We start from the raw sequence: 20,640 nt of genomic DNA, 5'->3' as shown, positions 1-20,640 counted from the left end.
CAATACATCCAGTCACTACAACATCACTACAACATCAATACATCCAGTCAAAACTACATCAATACATCCAGTCACTACAACATCAATACAACATGAATACATCCAGTCACTACAACATCAATACATCCAGTCACTACAACATCACTACAACATCAATACATCCAGTCACTACAACGTCAGTACATCCAGTCACTACAACATCAATACATCCAGTCAAAACTACATCAATACATCAAGTCACTACAACATCAATACAACATCAATACATCCAGTCACTACAACATCACTACAACATCAATACATCCAGTCAAAACTACATCAATACATCCAGTCACTACAACATCAATACAACATCAATACATCCAGTCACTACAACATCAATACATCCAGTCACTACAACATCACTACAACATAAATACATCCAGTCACTACAACGTCAGTACATCCAGTCACTACAACATCAATACATCCAGTCAAAACTACATCAATACATCCAGTCACTACAACATCACTACAACATCAATACATCCAGTCACTACAACATCACTACAACATCAATACATCCAGTCAAAACTACATCAATACATCCAGTCACTACAACATCAATACAACATCAATACATCCAGTCACTACAACATCACTACAACATCAATACATCCAGTCACTACAACGTCACTACAACATCAATACATCCTGTCATTACAACATCACTACATCCAGTCACTACAACATCAATACATCCAGTCACTACAACATCACTACATCCAGTCACTACAACATCAATACATCCAGTCACTACAACATCACTACAACATCAATACATCCAGTCACTACAACATCAATACATCCAGTCACTACAACATCACTACAACATCAATACATCCAGTCACTACAACATCAATACATCCAGTCACTACAACATCACTACAACATCAATACATCCAGTCACTACAACATCAATACATCCAGTCACTACATCACTACAACATCAATACATCCAGTCACTACAACATCACTACAACATCAATACATCCAGTCACTACAACATCACTACAACATCAATACATCCAGTCACTACAACATCACTACAACATCAATACATCCAGTCACTACAACATCACTACAACATCAATACATCCAGTCACTACAACATCACTACAACATCAATACATCCAGTCACTACAACATCAATACATCCAGTCACTACAACATCACTACAACATCAATACATCCAGTCACTACAACATCAATACATCCAGTCACTACAACATCAATACATCCAGTCACTACAACATCACTACAACATCAATACATCCAGTCACTACAACATCACTACAACATCAATACATCCAGTCACTACAACATCAATTCATCCAGTCACTTCAACATCACTACAACATCAATACAACATCACTACAACATCATTACATCCAGTCACTACAACATCAATACAACATCAATACATCCAGTCACTACAACATCATTACAACATCAATACATCCAGTCACTACAACATCACTTCAACATCAATACATCCAGTCACTACAACATCACTACAACATCAATACATCCAGTCACTTCAACATCAATACATCCAGTCACTACAACATCACTACAACATCAATACATCCAGTCACTACAACATCAATACATCCAGTCACTACAACATCAATTCATCCAGTCACTACAACATCACTACAACATCAATACAACATCACTACAACATCACTACAACAACACTACATCCAGTCACTACAACATCAATTCATCCAGTCACTTCAACATCACTACAACATCAATACAACATCACTACAACATCATTACATCCAGTCACTACAACATCAATACAACATCAATACATCCAGTCACTACAACATCATTACAACATCAATACATCCAGTCACTACAACATCACTTCAACATCAATACATCCAGTCACTACAACATCACTACAACATCAATACATCCAGTCACTTCAACATCAATACATCCAGTCACTACAACATCACTACAACATCAATACATCCAGTCACTACAACATCAATACATCCAGTCACTACAACATCAATTCATCCAGTCACTACAACATCACTACAACATCAATACAACATCACTACAACATCACTACAACAACACTACATCCAGTCACTACAACATCAATACATCCAGTCAAAAATCCTCGAAGAAAACCTGGTTCAGTCTGCTTTCCAACAGACACTGGGAGACAAATTCAGCAGGACAATTCAGCAGGACAATAACTTAAAACACAAGGCCAGATATACACTGGAGTTGCTCCCAAGAAGACCTTGAATGAATGAATGAATTAATTAATTAAATTGTATTTTCGTGTCAAATCGGCAATTGGCAACCCATCCCTTATGGGATCAATTGACACATAAACAAATAATTCACTATGGTAATTAAATAATCATTATTCTTCCGGTGTTACATAATAGTAAATTACATTCCTAGATTAGTACAATAATATACACACATAACATATACAGATAAATAAATACAGATTTTTTTTTTTATCCTGTTGAATGTTCCTGAGTGACCAAGTTACAGTTTTAACTTAAATTGGCTGGAAAATCTATGGCAAGACTTGAAAATGGCTTTCTAGCAATGATCAACAACCATCTTGACAGAGCTTGAATAATTGTTTTCAAGTATAATGTGCAAATAATGTACAATCCAGGTGTGTAAAGCTCTTAGAGACTTACCCAGAAAGACTCACAGCTCTAATCGCTGCCAAATGCAATTCTAACATTTTATTGACTCAGGGGGTTGTATACTTAAGTAAATGAGCTATTTCTGTATTTCATTGTCAATACATACAAGACATATTAGTGTTTTATTTGTCATTAATGTTTTACGAATGTTAAAATTCACTTTGACATTACAGAGTATTTTATATAGATTGTTATAAAATCAGTTTTAATCCCACTTTGTAACACAATAACATATGTAAAAACTCAAGGGAGGTGAATACTTTCTGAAGACACTGTAGATACTAACCACTGATTTAGGACCTGAAGGCACTGTGGATACTAACCACTGATTTAGGACCTGAAGACACTGTAGATACAACCACTGATCTAGGACCTAAAGGCACTGTGGATACTAACCACTGATCAAGGACCTGAAGGCACTGTAGATACTAACCACTGATCTAGGACCTGAAGGCACTGTGGATACTAACCACTGATCAAGGACCTGAAGGCACTGTAGATACTAACCACTGATCTAGGACCTGAAGGCACTGTAGATACTAACCACTGATCTAGGACCTGAAGGCACTGTAGATACTAACCACTGATCTAGGACCTGAAGACACTGTGGATACGACCCACTGATCTAGGACCTGAAGGCACTGTAGATACTAACCACTGATCTAGGACCTGAAGGCACTGTAGATACTAACCACTGATCTAGGACCTGAAGGCACTGTAGATACTAACCACTGATCTAGGACCTGAAGGCACTGTGGATACTAACCACTGATCTAGGACCTGAAGGCACTGTGGATACTAACCACTGATCTAGGACCTGAAGGCACTGTAGATACTAACCACTGATCTAGGACCTGAAGGCACTGTAGATACTAACCACTGATCTAGGACCTGAAGGCACTGTGGATACTAACCATAACCACTGATCTAGGACCTGAAGGCACTGTGGATACGAGCCATAACCACAGATCTAGGACCTTATCTGTATAAACACAGCCATTGACACACACAGATTCACAAGTATTAACAAATCTTAATTTTTCTCTTACCATGGTCTCTCTGTCTCTATCTCATCCTCCCCCCCACACCCATTCCCCTACCTGACGTCTTTGAGGATGTGTTTCTCAGTTCCTCTCTTGTGGCAGAGTCCATTGCTCTCCATGACAGAGTAGTGTAGTCTGGAGAAGGAGACGGTTGGACCAGGCACCTGGAACATCACCTCTGGATCATCTGCTGCTGGGACTCCTGCAGGGCTGCCTGGCTCACCATTCTGGGGCTTAGACATCCTCCTCACAGAAAGAGGGAGAAGGAGAGAGAGAGAGGGGGGAGAGAGAGAGCGAGAGAGAGAAAGAGAGAGAGAGAGAAGACAGGGAAGACAGAGAGAGAAAGAAGGGAACAGAGAAAAAATTATGTTAGATAGATAAAGTGAGAGACAGACAGAGAGAGAGGGGAGTTGTCTGCTGCAGTAGCTATCTAACCTATGTTCTAACTTCAAGGCAATGTATCCCAGATTGCCCTGCCCCGCCTCTTTACGCCCCTTGTCAACCAATCACACAGGGGCATGGGTGTGGCCATGCCCTACCAGAGGGCAGGATGTTGAACTTTGAACCTTGGCCTTGACAGCACGGGGGCCTTGACAACAGGAGAGCACGGCAGCATGTGAAACGACACGTCTTCACCAATGATGTGTATATAAACCCTAGACTGCTGATGCTATGTATTTGCAACTGAGTGGCTTGAAGTCACCAGTTGGCCATATTGGAACTCCCCGGTAGGAGCAGTCCTCCATAGGAATGAATGGAATTAAATGTTTCAAGGACAGAATTATATACTCTGATGTAGAGGAGGAAAATACTTAAAATGCTTGAATACTGTATCTGCAGAATAAATGTGTCAAAAACGAATGTAGAAATTATTAAATTAATTTCTATTTGCTTTCAATGAAAGAGGAATACAAAGATGGAGGCACGGGGGCTTCAATACAGCTCCCCCTATCAGTCATCTAGAGTATTTAGTAGTAACAGAGCCCCACAGTAGAGGTGTAGACATAATAAATGTAGTAACAGAGCCCCACAGTAGAGGTGTAGCCATAATACATGCATTTCTATATCTTACAATGGAGGAGGAGTACCAAGATGGCTGAGTGGTGGCTTCAACACAGCGCCCCCCTGTCAGTCATCTAGTGTATTTAGATGGCTGAGCGGTGGCTTATGAGTTTATTGATGTATGAATGTGTGTCTGATTATTTGGGGGATTTAAAAAATATATACATGTGTCAGTACACTGAAAAGAGCATAACCAGTAGAAAACATTGACTTAAAGCATCAACTCCAATTTAATCCTGCCATTATCAGTCATCTAGTGTATTTAGATGGCTGAGCGGTGGCTTCAACACAGCGCCCCCTGTCAGTCATCTAGTGTATTTAGATGGCTGAGCGGTGGCTTCAACACAGCGCCCCCTGTCAGTCATCTAGTGTATTTAGATGGCTGAGCGGTGGCTTCAACACAGCGCCCCCTGTCAGTCATCTAGTGTATTTAGATGGCTGAGCGGTGGCTTCAACACAGCGCCCCCTGTCAGTCATCTAGTGTATTTAGATGGCTGAGCGGTGGCTTCAACACAGCGCCCCCTGTCAGTCATCTAGTGTATTTAGATGGCTGAGCGGTGGCTTCAACACAGCGCCCCCTGTCAGTCATCCTGGGTTTATCTACATCATTGGTCTTCACCTGTGTACATCTTCATTGTCAGACTATAGAGTACCACAGTATGGGTCATAATACCCATAAAACTTAGCGGTAAAACCAGGAAATGGTTCCAATTGTTTTTTACACCAGTCATTTCTCCATCTGAGATTTTAGAACTACTTCATACCAGGTTTGTGTTTGGTGTAGTCTTACCCTGGCGTGACGTTTTGATAACCATGGAAATCTCTCTCGGACAAGGGAACTTTTATCAATATATTCAATTAGCATTTCCCAAAAATGAAATGCTAATTAGCCGCTAATGTGGCTATCATACAGAACTACACATCCTGTTGCAAGCTTTGCCGTCATCCCTCAAGACACATTTCTCCATGCAAACTCTCATCAACAAGTATCAAGTAACCTAGCAAGTAGATATTGTCCTTTTTTGGTTTCTCGTGTAAGTAATTGATATTGTGTATTTCTCGTGTATATTCTTGTTTACTATTTTTCAAATTACCTAGCTAGCTACCTTAGCATTTTCACATTACTATAATTTTTTTTAATTACCTTCTGGCCTTTGTAGTGAACTAGCTAACGTTAGGCCGGCACCATGGCAAGGATAGTTGGTTAGCTAGCATGTCACCGCTAAGAAAAGTCTGACTACATGAACGGTAAGCTAATGTTAACTAACTAGCTAGCTAAATATTGCCTGATGGGCTAGCTAGTTAGGTACCTTGGTTGGCTAGTTAGTTACATTAGCTAAAGTTGGCTAGCTAGTTAGGGTACCTTGGTTGACTAGTTAGCTACATTAGCTAAAGTTGGCTAGCTTGCTCACAAAGGACTCATTGCAATACTTCACCTCTTTGGGCAAATAGTACCCTAGACTGTCCAAGGTTTGTTTGTATTACTTTAAACAATGTGTTTTCTGTCCAGATAAAGATGGTGATACAGGATTGAAAAAGACCTGCATCGACATTTTGACTTGTGGTCCCCTTTTTCGCCATGTTTTAGACATGAGGCGTGACATGCGGAACATCAGGCTAACCCCATGAGAAGCAGGGCATGATCAACACCACCCTCAGCAAGAACATCTGCTGGAAGTGATGTCTCTCCCATCCTTAGATGTACTCTCTCTCTCTCTCTCGCTCTCTCTCTCTCTCTCTCTCTCCCTCTCTAGTTAAGCAGTCCAGAGGATTTTCGTAGGGTGTGTCCTATCCAACTTTACTTACTTCTTATTTGGAGTTCAATGGTAACATTGAAGTTCCAGGCACAAAGGATGATGCCAGATGCCAGGATAGCAGGTAGGCCTTTGGTTTGATGTGCTTTGCTTTGATGTTGGCAGTTAATTTGAAATATTGTCAGTTAAATGTAAGTATTGTGAGTTAATCATTCCACTTAAACTCTCTGGCTAGTTAGCTGACAAACAAGCATACTGTGCAGATATATCTACAAACTCACCTGGCTAATTAATAGTTTGAGGAGGACTGACATGGTGCTGTTGCATTTTCTAAATGACCTGGTACAACAGCAAAATGAACTAAACGGAAACATCTGCTAACTACTTTAATTATTGCAAATGCTCAGGCAGCTGCATTTTCTGTTAGGAAAGAAAAATTGCCCAGAAAAGGAAGCTCCACACAGCGAAGGGGGTAAGAAATAATTGGAACATCACAGATATAAATTCCCACTGTGTCCATGATAAAATGCAGTTTTTATACTACCGAATGAAACTGTGAAGAGATGCACTCAGACAAGTCTTTGTGATTGAACTTACTTTAACTACATTACTTTAGTTGGCTGCTTGTATGTAATATAACTTATTCTAGGAGTCTAGCGTGTGTGTATGAACTATGAGGAATATTTTTGGACCATTGGCTCCCTGAAAACAGGTACTGACAGGAGGACGAGGCCCATGACGAGAATGATGATCCAGTGCCAGTGTTTAAAAAATATTGACAAGATATTTACAGATGTTCACTGTTGCAGTGCCGACTTTGGGAGGATGTGGTCCTTGAAACACTCCTCTAGTCCAGCAATAGGAGTCTGCCAGAGGTCATCCTGCTGTATGGGGATGGTGATGGAGGCTTTGGTGGTCCACGACAACGAAGAAGCAGGTGTCCCTTCCAGTGATGTGGAGCTGACCTTGGACCTGGTGCCAGTAAGCATGGTCTTCGCAGACTTGGATATAGAAATTCTTTGACTTCACTCCCTCTTCAATGGTCAGGTCCCTTTAGGCACCATAGGAACACTTGACCTCCACCACCTCTGTGTTGCCCACCAGACCATCCGGTGAGGCACCCAGGATCCCAGACTATCCGGTGAGGAACCCAGGATCCCAGACCATCCTGTGAGACACCCAGGATCCCAGACCATCCGGTGAGGCACCCAGGATCCCAGACCATCTGGTGAGACACCCAGGATCCCAGACCATCCGGTGAGGAACTCAGGATCTCAGACCATCCGGTGAGGCACCCAGGATCCCAGACCATCCGGTGAGACACCCAGGATCCCAGACCATCCGGTGAGACACCTAGGATCCCAGACCATCCGGTGAGGAACCCAGGATCCCAGACTATCCGGTGAGGCACCCAGGATCCCAGACTATCCGGTGAGGCACCCAAGATTCCAGACCATCCGGTGAGGAACCCAGGATCCCAGACTATCCGGTGAGGCACCCAGGATCCCAGACCATCCGGTGAGACACCCAGGATCCCAGACCATCCAGTGAGGCACCCAGGATCCCAGACTATCCTGTGAGGCACCCAAGATCCCAGACCATCCGGTGAGGAACCCAGGATCCCAGACTATCTGGTGAGGCACCCAGGATCCCAGACCATCCGGTGAGACACCCAGGATCCCAGACCATCCGGTGAGGCACCCAGGATCCCAGACCCTGTGACCTTGCACATCCATCCCTGTAGCCATTTTGAATGCCTTGATGCCCTCCCTCTTTGTTATCTGTGCCCCACTTTACAGACAACACCCCATCCAACGACTGATCTGAGGAGCCTTTTAGCAGCGACCGAGTAACGTGCTTGGTCCTAACCACTGATCCAGAACTGCTGTCCGTCAACCTCCCTCTCCTCATGTTGTGCCAGTTGGGGTTGATGCGCTGTCCAACTGTTGCCTGCCTGCCATATAGCCTCCTGCTGCTCCACCGACAGCGCCATGCCAGCCAGAATGCCTGCATGCCCCAGGTGCCCTTGTTTTTTTTAAACAATGTCCGGATGAAAGGGAGGGGAAGCGGTTGTTCAGGATAGGTTCAAGGAGACATGCCATTCTACTGAATCTACACACGGAGAGAGTTCCATAGCCACTGAGTATCCTCCTCTGTGGGCTCTTGGGACAGAGGGTTGTAGTCTCCGGCCGGGTACAGGTCCTCCACTGACTGCACCTGGTTGGTTGGCTTCCTCCACACTCATTCCACATCCGTACAGCTGATATTGTGAACCGCCAAAATAGGCTGCATGGTTCCACTGATGAGCTCCATTGAGGCATTCTCATGTGGTAGAGAATCCCCTGGTCACCTATAGAGACCTGCCAAGAGGAAGTGGTCACCTATAGAGACCTGCCAACAGGAAGGATGTTAAGAGCCACATCCCTTTCCGTGCCCGACTCTGAACACCTTGGAATGGATTTGTTGTAAGAAATGTGCTACGTAAGTTAGGATTGATTTGATTGGGGAAAGGGGGATACGACAGATTTTTACCTTGTCAGCTCGGGGATTCGATCCAGCAACCGTCCAGTGACTGGCCCAACACTCTAACCACTAGGCTACCTGCCGATTGATGACATCACAGCTGTAGGATATATAATAAACTGTCATTTTCACACGAGGACAAGTGCAGTTTTTCCATAAACTTTTAGTTAATAACTTGGGATTTTACCACTTGACATATCAATCATAATAGTGGGAAGGATCCTATAGATCCAGACTGTGTGAATGGATAAACTCTGAATAAAAAAATACTGTTCCTGTGAAGATTTGTCTCTGGTCATGAAAACTATACTGAACAAAATATATGTAAAGTGTTGGTCCAATGTTTCATGAGATGAAAAAACAACATTCCATTAATGTTCCATACGCACAGAAAAGCTGATTTCTCTCAAATTTGGTGCACACATTTGTTTACATCCCCTGTTAATGAGTATTTCTCCTTTGTCAAGATAATCCATCTATCTGACAGGTGTGGCATATCAAGAAACTGATTAAACAGCATGATCATTACTGGGGACAATAAAAGATCACTCTAAAATGTGCAGTTTTGTCACACAACACAATGCCACTGAAGGAGCGTGCAATTGGCATGCTGACTGCAGGAATGTCCACCAGAGCTGTTGCCAGAGATTTGAATGTTCAATTCTCTACCATAAGCCACCTCCAATGTTGTTTTAGAGAATTTGGCATTACCTCCAACTGGACTGAAAACCAGTGTAACCACGCCAGCCCAGGACATCCACATCTGGCTTCTTCACCTGCATGATTGTCTGAGACCAGACACCCCAACAGCTGATTAAACTAATTCTGATTGGTTGGGCCTGGCTCCCCAGTGGGTGGGCCTATGCCCTCCCGGGCTCACCCATGGCTGCGCCCCTGCCCAGTCATGTGAAATCAATAGATTAGGGCCTAAAACATTTTTTTCAATTTACTGATTTCCTTACATGAACTGTAACTCAGTAAAATCTGGAAATTGTTGTATGTTGCGTTTATATTTTGGTTCAGTATACAATGTCAGTTGATTTTTTTTTTATTAATTCTCATCAATGACAACATTCTAGATCTGAGTTATCACTCATCTAAGGCTGGTATCAGGGGTAACCTGGTTAATGATTATATAATTGATTAAGTGTCTCTTGTAGAATGTTGACTGCTGTATAGAACACATTGTATTGCTAAGATGCTCAAACTTAATAGCTACAGTCACCGACACAGGATAAACTTTATCCCTCATGCTGGTCCTGACCAAGGTGGTAAGTTACCCCTCACTATAGTTGCACTTCTCCACATGGCCACTGTTGAGCTGAATATCAGGAGTGAGTCAAAGAACTACACTTCCCAGAGTGCACCAGCAGCAGCAAACCGGCTGCTTGTCACCTGATCAATAATTTTCACTGATTTGGAGCACCTGTGAAGGCATGGAGGGTGTCAGTCATTCAGAAGAACAAACTTCAGAGGGAAAACTCCAAGTTCACTCACAGGTTCAGTCCAAAGACGCCAATGGTAAAAGGCTTAAATGGTTAATTCATCTTAGTTATTTACAATGTTATTTAAATGTTTAAACTAGTTTAAGTTCATTAAAATGTTTAATTAAGATGGTAACTTTTTGTTCTGTCTTTAAAGGTTTACAACCTAATTTACTGGCTAAATTACTGGACAGACCAATCAACTGAAGGCAAACTAAAAATAAAAAAGATTGAGTTGGAAAATTGAGTTGTCCCTGTGTCCTTTGGATGGTGAACAAGAGGAGGACTTGACAGCCACACTTCTAGTGGTCTTCTCCACATGGCCAGACTTCTAGTGGTCTTCTCCACATGGCCAGACTGAGGGTGGTCTTCCTCACATGGCCAGACTGAGGGTGGTCTTCTCCCCTTTCAATAATCTGATGCTCATCCTTGTAAAAAGCCATGAGTTCTGAAGTAGACGCCAAAGTCGACATACTGTACAAACAATTACCTAGGCTAAGTAATACAAAACTATGTTTTGATCTACTGCTCTGCTAACTAGCTAGCTAATGTCTAAAACACTTAGACTATGGAATGGAGGCATTCATTTACCCTTTCATACAGTTATGCTAGCTAGCTAGCTAAAGTGTAGTCAGTGTGTAGTCTTAGATTTAACAGTAGTAGACCTGCCAATCTGGAATTTAATTTTAATTGTTTTGCTTGGTACAAGCTGTCATTCATCCTTGAACAAACAATTTTAGATACACAAAGTTAGGTCTAGGTTTAGGTGTAATAGATTTAGGTCAAATATCCTGAAATTCTCAACTAAACCTGAGTGGATAATAAAACACAGACTACGGAATGGATGCATTCATTTACTTTTCATTACAGTTATTATGCTTTAAAACATGGAAAAATACAGAAAATATGAACATTCTGATGTTTTCAGCTATAGTTGACCACCACTAAGGACCTAGAGGACGTTGACCCTCTGAGAAAACTGGGAGACCCCACTGAACCAGAAGAACTTTACCTCGTAAGAATTGTACTTTCTGAGACAGAGATATTGAAACTGTAAATGTAATTTTAAAGGGGGTAAAATGTACAAGCATCCAAATAGGATAGTCACAGATTCTGACCAAAATTCACTGAACAGATCAAGATAAAATGACTATTTTATGCAGAAATCACTCCACCATTTCCTGTTTTGATAAAATTCTAATAGTTCGCTTAATTTCAGTTTGTGACAAAAACAAGAAAGTATAGTGTAGAGAATCCATTGTACCCACTGGTATGTAATCATGGGTGCAAAGGGAAGCCTGGCTTCCCCAAGAAATGGCCAAAGAAAAATAAATGGATCTTTCTATTTTTATGTTTCATAATTTTCCTTCAATTCACAAGAGGCTGAATGTATCTCACGGGAGAAAGCATCCAAGCGAGTGAAACAGCGCCCCTCTGTCTCTGTATGTGTACGCCATCTATCTGATGCTGTCTGGTCAAAAAGAGTATGACATTGTTTGTCGCCCATAGTACTGAATGCAAGGGAAGCCAGAGAGCACTTGCCTTCCCTTGATAAAAACAATGTTAAAATAATAGTCCACCATCTTTGAGCAAAACTGAGTGAACTCAACCGTGAATGGTCCTGGCACACCAACAAAAAAAAAGGTGTCAAGGAAAGCCAGTTTGGATTTGGCTTCGCCCCAATCACATCAAAAGCGCACGTCATTTACCAATATATCTTTTTTTATTGTTGCATCTCGTTGTGTTGTTCTCCGGTGGCTAGCTAGTTAGCTAAAATCTTCACTTTCCTAAATTAGCCGTGGATGGAAATACGTTGACGTTGAAATGGTGCTGGAATAGCGGAGGCAGCTCCATTTCTCCATTGACTATACACACGTACACATGGATTTTGTGTTGTAGATATGTGGTAGTGGAGTAGAGGCCTGAGGACACACACTTAGTGTGTTCTAGATATGTGGTAGTGGAGTAGGGGCCTGAGGACACACACTTAGTGTGTTCTAGATATATGGTAGTGGAGTAGGGGCCTGAGGACACACACTTAGTGTGTTGTATATATGTGGTAGTAGAGTAGGGGCCTGAGGACACACACTTAATGTGTTGTAGATATGTGGTAGTAGAGTAGGGGCCTGAGGGCACACACTTAATGTGTTGTAGATATGTGGTAGTAGAGTAGAGGGCCTGAGGACTCACACTTAATGTTGTAGATATGTGGTAGTAGAGTAGAGGGCCTGAGGACTCACACTTAGTGTGTTGTAGATATGTGGTAGTAGAGTAGGGGCCTGAGGACACACACTTATTAGTGTGTTGTGAAATCTGTTGTTAATGTATTGTAATGTTTTTAAAATTGTATAACTGCCTTAATTTTTTCCTGGACCCCAGGAAGAGTAAGGGCATCCAGAATAAGTACAAATACAAATGTTGCTGTCCGGTTTTGTGATGAAACAAAAGTGTGGTTGAATTTATTCTGCCAAAGTGTGTTCTTATTGCCTATATATCACAGTGGCAAAGGAATATGAACTAACAGGTTATAGTGAGGTCGGGCACTGATGTTGGGCGATTAGGCCTGGCTCGCAGTCGACGTTTCAATTCATCCCAAAGGTGTTCGATGGGGTTGAGGTCAGGGCTCTGTGCAAGCCAGTCAAGTTCTTCCACATCTAACTCGACAAACCATTGTCATGCTGAAACAGGAAAGGACCTTCCCCAAACTGTTGCCACAAAGTTGTAAGCACAGAAACGTCTCGAATGTCATTGTATGCTGTAGCATTAAGATTCCCCTTACCTGGATTTAAGGAGCCTAGCCCGAACCATGAAAAACAGCCCCAGAACATTATTCCTCCTCCACCAAACTTTACAGTTGGAAATATGCCTTGGGGCAAGTAGCGTTCTCCTGGCATCCGCCAAACCCAGATTCATCCGTCGGACTGCCAGATGGTGAAGTGGGATTCATCACTCCAGAGAAAGCGTTTCCACTGCTCCAGAGTCCAATGGCAGCGAGTTTTACGCCAAGCCGACACTTGGCATTGCGCATGGCAATCTTAGGTTTGTGTGCGACTGCTCGGCCATGGAAACTAATTTCATGAAGCTCCCGATTAACATTTCTTGTGCTGACGACGAACAGTTCTAGGCCGTCATTGTAAATAAGAATTTGTTATTAACTGACTTGCCTAAATAAAGGTTAAATAAAATAAATCAATACAAATATGGCCATTTTAACCAGATTTGACCTTTGAAACCCTTTAAAAATTGCCTTAAAAATCTAAATGTAAGCTGTTATCTGGCCTAACTTTATGGATCTAACATTATTGTTTGATCTAGGATGGATGACAACCTGTAACAAGCAAACAAAAAAAGCAAGCACTTTGTCCAGGTTGGCTGGTCTGCTAAAGGGGGTCATTGTTTTACATTATTGGGCTACTTTCTGACTGTAGGCCAGAATTTGAGGCTAAATAATATAGTTTGTAAACTTCCACCCCCGCGAATAGTTATCTGGGATCTTTGGGACGTCCATACACTAAACCCTAACAACCCTAAGCATAACCTTAACCATGTTAAACGTCAACTTGCATGGCGTAGGGCCTTCGCAAGGAACCTGATAACACGGTTCCCCCTGGACAGACACCGTTTGACAGTAAGGGGCAGGATCAACATTGTTGTTCTATGACGTTCTCTTCCCCTACATCCAATGAAGATTTGAGGATAATTCGCAAAACCACGCCTAAGCACCACTGTGGCCAATCGTTCTTTAGCATAGTGAGAAATAGGCGGGGTTTTGTTAACAAGCATGTTTACATGTTTTTTCTGTCGACGACTCCTTCAGTTTGTTTAGAACCGGGGCGATGACGACTAGCTAGCTAGCGTTTAGCCACCCAATGTTTTCACAATGCGGATCTAGCTTGAACAACAGCTGTTTTTGAGCGTTTCTACGGCTAGTTACCAATCATCCGATTAGTATTCACATCTATAAGGGGGGAAAAAACGGGGTCACATATAATAAACCGTAACGTAATAGACGCTTAATTGCGATTTATTATGGAGGAGAAGAAGAAGGAGGAGGGCGAAGCGGAGATCCAGGAGCACGGTCCCGAACATTGGTTCTCCAAATGGGAGCGGCAGTGTTTGGCCGAGGCGGAGCAAGAGGAGCCAAGCGAGGAGGAGTCGGAGCAAAGTCAGCAGAAACTATGGCATCTTTTCCAAAATTCCGCCACTGCTGTCGCCCAGCTATACAAAGGTCCGAATACTTCACTAACAACTAGCTAGCATTAGCTAACTAAGATAGCTGCCAATTAGCAAAAAGCTATCAGACTCGAGTGGCAAGGCTACAAAGGGCATTAACGCTATCTAGCTTGCTGTTTTTGTTGGCAACCATTTTAGACCCTACTTGTAGTCTGTTAGAAATGTAGGTAATATATAAAATAACTAACATTGTCCAAGAAAAATGTACAGATTGTCATCTTAACCCCTGCTAGCTTGTCGACGTTAACTGGCTGCTAACTTAGCTAGCTAGTTTACGTTCGCTCATGTCAGGTCCAGGAACTTGTCAGTTGGCCAGTAACAGTACTGTAGTTAGCTCGGAACTAACTAAAGATACCATAGATACAACTTTTTAATATATTTTGACCGCTGTACATCATTCAAGTGATTGCATTTCTTTGTTCAATCCTTTTAAAAATATATTAAATGTCGAGTTTGGCACATTTGTCTCGAGTTAACTTACAGTATAGCCGTAACGCCGTTAGCAGCACAAAATGGCGAAGCGCAGGGAGGAGTTCTTGTGTTGAAAATAACTATTTGCTATTTACGACCAAGCTGTTTCTGTTGTCTCTACACTCGGTCTGCTTGGCACATTACAACACTTGACCATTCACCTAGTCTGGCCTATCAATTTAACGATGAGGTGAATTATAACGCTGACAATGCGTTACTAGGACAAAATGGCGATTGGATTATGACTAATGTTAGCTATCCGAGGTACTATATAATTGTTATTCTAGCTAGCTAACGTTAGTCTACCAGTCATCACAATATTGAGGGTGTATTCTACATTCACATATTTAGTAAAACAACCACTATGCCGTCATAACTACGTTAGTTTTGCCCGTTATGGCCCAAGCCAGTGTTCAGCTAGCTAGATAACTGTCGCTGCTTTCTTTGCGATAGGTTTGGTCTAAGGCATATAAACACAGTGAAGTCAGACTGATGCAGCTCAGTCAGACAAAATGGCGTTGCTTAGCCAAGCTGAAGCAAGTTGAAGGGTCAAGTATAGAAAGTTGTCTATTCAAAGTTATGCTGGCCCGGCACAGTCGCAGTCTTGTCAGTCGATGACGTGTGTTAGACACAAGCATGGAATTAATGGCATGTATTGGTATAGTGAATGTCCAGTTTCTTCGATTGTAAACATTTCCTGTTTGTGTTTTCAGACAGAGTTTGTCAACAACAGGGGCTGTCTCTCTGGGTTCCTTTCCAGAACGCAGCTACTGCCGTCACCAACCTCTACAAAGGTAACTAATGCTGAGTTTAACTTGTTTTATTGTGTGTTTTTGTCTTGGCTGTGTGACACTGTTGAGTGTCTGTGTTTTACCAGGCTATGAACTCCCTGCTGTTAACATGGTTTCCCCGGGGACACTCAGATGAACAACAACAGTCTACCACCCACACCCTAACCCTTCCCCTCCTCTCTTCCCTAGCCACACACCCATACTCCGTGCTGTAGCTAGACCACCAGGGTCCTGTTCACTAGGGATGAAATGGAAGCGAACATTCCAATGTGGGGAACCTGTCCAATAGAAAATGCTTGTTTTTGTTTTCCATTGCAAGATGCGTTCTACAGTGTGCATTGTTAAATACAACCCTGTATGCATGTGTGTGAGAGTCAGGGGTGAGGATGTTTCTATTGAGCTCAGTTTCAATGCTATTAGTGCATTAAGTCATTATGTAAACGTCTTGGAGACTAATTCTACCTGCTATTAGTGCGGTAAGTCATTATGTAAAGGGCTTGGAGACTAATTCCATTAGCGCAGTAAGTCATTGTGTAAATGTCTTGGAGACTAATGCTATAATGTAAACGTCTTGGAGACTAATGCTACCTGCTATTAGCCCAGTAAGTCATTATGTAAACGTCTTGAGGACTAATGCTACCTGCTGTTAGTGCAGTAAGTCATTATGTAAACGTCTTGGAGACTAATGCTACCTGCTATTAGCACAGTAAGTCATTATGTAAACGTCTTGAGGACTAATGCTACCTGCTGTTAGTGCAGTAAGTCATTATGTAAACGTCTTTGAGACTGATGCTACCTGCTATATTAGCGCAGTAAGTCATTATGTAAACGTCTTTGAGACTAATGCTACCTGCTGTTAGCACAGTAAGTCATTATGTCTTGGAGACTAATGATACCTGCTATTAGTGCAGTAAGTCATTATGTAAACGTCTTGGAGACTAATGCTACCTGCTATATTAGCGCAGTAAGTCATTATGTAAACGTCTTGAGGACTAATGCTACCTGCTATTAGCGCAGTAAGTCATTATGTCTTGGAGACTAATCCTACCTGCTATTAGCGCAGTAAGTCATTATGTAAACGTCTTGGAGACTGATGCTACCTGCTATTAGGGCAGTAAGTCATTATGTCTTGGAGACTAATGCTACCTGCTATTAGCGCAGTAAGTCATTATGTAAACGTCTTGGAGACTGATGCTACCTGCTGTTAGCCCAGTAAGTCATTATGTAAACGTCTTGGAGACTAATGCTACCTGCTATTAGCGCAGTAAGTCATTATGTAAACGTCTTGAGGACTAATGCTACCTGCTATTAGCGCAGTAAGTCATTATGTAAACGTCTTGGAGACTAATGCTACCTGCTGTTAGCCCAGTAAGTCATTATGTAAACGTCTTGGAGAGTAATGCTACCTGCTATTAGCACAGTAAGTCATTATGTCTTGGAGACTAATGCTACCTGCTATTAGCGCAGTAAGTCATTATGTAAACGTCTAGGAGGCTAATGCTACCTGTAATGTTAATGTGGTAAATGACTTGATTTATCTATTCTGTGTTGCTGGTCGTCTGCTATGGACACAGCTACTGACTGACTGGTCTTCATAGTCTGTAACACACAGCTTGTTTCTCACTGGTAAAGTCAACTACATCCAGGGAGGGTACCAACCTCTCTCCCTCCTCTCTCTCTCTCTCTCTCCCCCCTAACAGAGTCACTAGAGTCCCAGCAGCAGAGCTATGAGTTGGGTGTCCAGCGGTCGTACCAGCGTCGTAATAAAGACGTGCTGGCCTGGGTGAAGAAGAGGAGGAGAAACATCAGGAGGGAGGACCTCATCAGCTTTTTGTGTGGCAAGGCCCCGCCCCCACGCAACCCCCGTCGCGACGCACAGATGCCCAAACACGGCCACGCCCTCTCTGTGATGTCACCCAGCAGGCCACCGCCCACGGAGAGTGGGTCGTCTGTCGAGGCTGACCTGCAGCCCTTCAGAGAGGCCATCGCACTGCACGGTGAGACAGACCCACAGTCCTTTTACGAGGCCTCTCTCAACTCCTCCCACCACAGGCCATATCGTTCATGGAACCAGGGCTGTGTTGATACATCATTCAAATGATCACATAGCCAGCTAACTACCTAGCCTAACAAACTGACTGGCCATTAGTCCAGCTAGCTGCCTAGCCCAACCCTGACTGACTGGCCATTAGTCCAGCTAGCTGCCTAGCCAAACCCTGACTGACTGGCCATTAGTCCAGCTAGCTGCCTAGCCAAACCCTGACTGACTGGCCATTAGTCCAGCTAGCTGCCTAGCCAAACCCTGACTGACTGGCCATTAGTCCAGCTAGCTGACTACCTAGCCAAGACAAACTGGCTTGCCATTAGTCCAGCTAGCTGCTTAGCCAAACCCTGACTGACTGGCCATTAGTCCAGCTAGCTGCCTAGCAAAACCCTGACTGACTGGCCATTAGTCCAGCTAGCTGCCTAGCCAAACCCTGACTGACTGGCCATTAGTCCAGCTAGCTGCCTAGCCAAACCCTGACTGACTGGCCATTAGTTAAGCTAGCCTCCTAGCCAAACTCTCACTGACTGGCCATTAGTCCAGCTACCTAGCCAAGCCAAACCCTGACTGAATGGCCATTAGTCCAGCTAGCTAACTACCTAGCCTAACAAACTGACTGGCCATTAGTCCAGCTAGCTGCCTAGCCAAACCCTGACTGACTGGCCATTAGGCCAGAAACTCCATTGGTCAAATCCACCAGATATTGTAGCTCAAACATTCAAGAAGTCGTTAAAAAAAGCTGTTTAAAACAATGTACAGGAGCTCTCTGCCCTCTTCATGACGCAATGGCAACCACGGAACTGATTTAAATTACATTCAATTGGGATTCTCCCCCCTCTCTCTCTCTCTCTCTCTCTCTCTCTCTCTCTCCCACCTCTCTCACTAATATTTTGGTGTCTGGGTAGATGTGGAGAGACACTGCTTGATTTTTACTGACTCCTGTGTTATAATTCCCCTCCAGGCCTGAGTGGGGCGATGGCCAGTATATCTGTTCGTTCCGGTGCCCCTGGCTCTCCGACGCACCTAACACGCGACAGCCCCGTCACTCCGCAGCTGGGTCGGAACCGTAGGAACGGTCTCCACGACGTCGACCTGAACACCTTCATCGCCGAGGAGATGGCGCTCCATTTGGAGAATGCCGCGGCAACCGCTGCTGCCAATAGGAAGAGGGCATCTGCCCAGTGCAGTGATGTCATCACAGACTCGCCCACCCATAAACGCAACCGGATGCTCTGAGTATCCCGGATATCACGCACGCACACCGATGATGCATACACACACGCTCAAGGCACGTTTCACACGCACACACACACAAATTACACACGCCACGCATACTAGATATTTCTACTTTGCTGTCGCGGCCGAGCTGACTGGATGATGACTCATGCACCAGGCCGGCCAATCAAACCCTCCCAACCTGGTCCCTCCCCCTCTGTTGCTTTCAAATAAAGAAAAATGGAAATGATTAAAAAGCCACTTATCCCTCTCCCTCTGTCATCCCTTCTTCCTGTGTTCCCTCCTTTCCTCATGGTTGGCATGACAAGGACTTGGAATGATAGCACAAACAGACTGGTAGCACACCAGCAGCCTGTCTAGACCGCTGGGATGAGACTGTGTTGGCCATGTGTTCTGAGTGGTGGGCTAGGTGGGGAACCCCCCCCCCCCCCCCCCCGGTTACTAGAGGTGTGTTGAAGAGAGTTGGGGTCCTGAGGCCTAGAAGCCTTCCTGTATAGTAGCCCCTCCCCTCTCAAGCGACTGCGTCTGTGGCTCTTGTCTCCCTCCTCTCGATGCGTGTGTGTTGGACAGTACTGCCACGAAGTGTGTGTGTGTGTGACTTGTCTTTGCCTTTGAGGAAGCTGCTATCTCTGGCACAGCGGGAAGTTCTGGGGTGTGTGTCCACCAGCACGTGTGTGTGGCTGTGTGTGTGTTCGTTCAGCACAATCCTGACTGGATTCATGTGTATTTCTGTTTTATAAAGGCCCCCCCCATAGCTCTTCCTGTCTCTCTCTAACCTTTAACCCTAATTCTTCTCTTATTTACTGTGTATATACATTATGACAACTAGGTGCTGCTGTTGTATGATGCAGACATACATGTGGTACATATTGTAAAAAAAAAAGAAAGAAATGCAAAACCATTGAATTGTTTAAAATGTAAAATAATGATTCTGGCATTAAACAAACCAAGCTTTTAACTATGAACCGTTTTTAATGTTTTCTCTTTTAAATCAGGGAAGAACATTAAGCTAGCCCGCTAGCCTGGGGATAGTGCTGTTGAGACCAGGCTAGTAGTAAATGTACCTAACTAGCCCGGTTGCCAGTGAAATGTCTTATGTATTGCATGGCACATATTTTGGACCTGAATGTTGGCCAGGCTAGTATTAATTGTGGACTACTAGCCCGGCTGTGCAGTGCTGTTTAGACCAGGCTAGTATTAATTGCGGTCTACTAGCCCGGCTGGCCGGTGCTGTTTAGACCAGGCAAGTATTTATTGCAGTCTACTA

General features: G+C 43.5%; 2 protein-coding genes across 6 annotated transcripts in view; one reads left to right on the top strand and one right to left on the bottom strand.

The window, feature by feature from the left end:
* The window catches only part of abcg2b (ATP-binding cassette, sub-family G (WHITE), member 2b), a 35,086-nt gene extending 19,477 nt beyond the window's left edge, over positions 1 to 15,609 (bottom strand). For 2 of the 5 annotated variants that reach the window (XM_082958481.1, XM_082958480.1), the window contains exon 1: positions 3,833 to 4,212. In XM_082958481.1, the coding sequence (XP_082814607.1) occupies positions 3,833 to 4,017 (185 nt within the window). In that variant the 5' untranslated portion in view covers positions 4,018 to 4,212. Of the gene's footprint in view, positions 1 to 3,832; positions 4,214 to 9,123; positions 9,215 to 15,312 lie in introns of those variants that run through there. The other 3 variants (XM_082958478.1, XM_082958479.1, XM_082958482.1) reach the window with 3 other exon arrangements.
* On the top strand, positions 14,403 to 20,338 carry LOC106591133 (HUWE1-associated protein modifying stress responses). Its single transcript, XM_014182322.3, has 4 exons — positions 14,403 to 14,826; positions 16,016 to 16,096; positions 17,794 to 18,090; positions 19,099 to 20,338. The coding sequence occupies exons 1-4, from the start codon at positions 14,628 to 14,630 to the stop codon at positions 19,371 to 19,373; spliced, it is 852 nt and encodes a 283-aa protein (XP_014037797.1). The 5' UTR covers positions 14,403 to 14,627; the 3' UTR covers positions 19,374 to 20,338.
* The last annotated feature ends 302 nt before the right edge of the window (positions 20,339 to 20,640 follow it).

The sequence above is a fragment of the Salmo salar genome, chromosome 12 (assembly GCF_965601325.2).
Source record: "Salmo salar chromosome 12, fSalSal1, whole genome shotgun sequence".
In the NCBI taxonomy this organism is placed as follows: Eukaryota; Metazoa; Chordata; class Actinopteri; order Salmoniformes; family Salmonidae; genus Salmo; species Salmo salar.
Note: the sequence above shows the minus strand (reverse complement) of the source record. Positions and strands in the feature narration are given on the sequence as shown.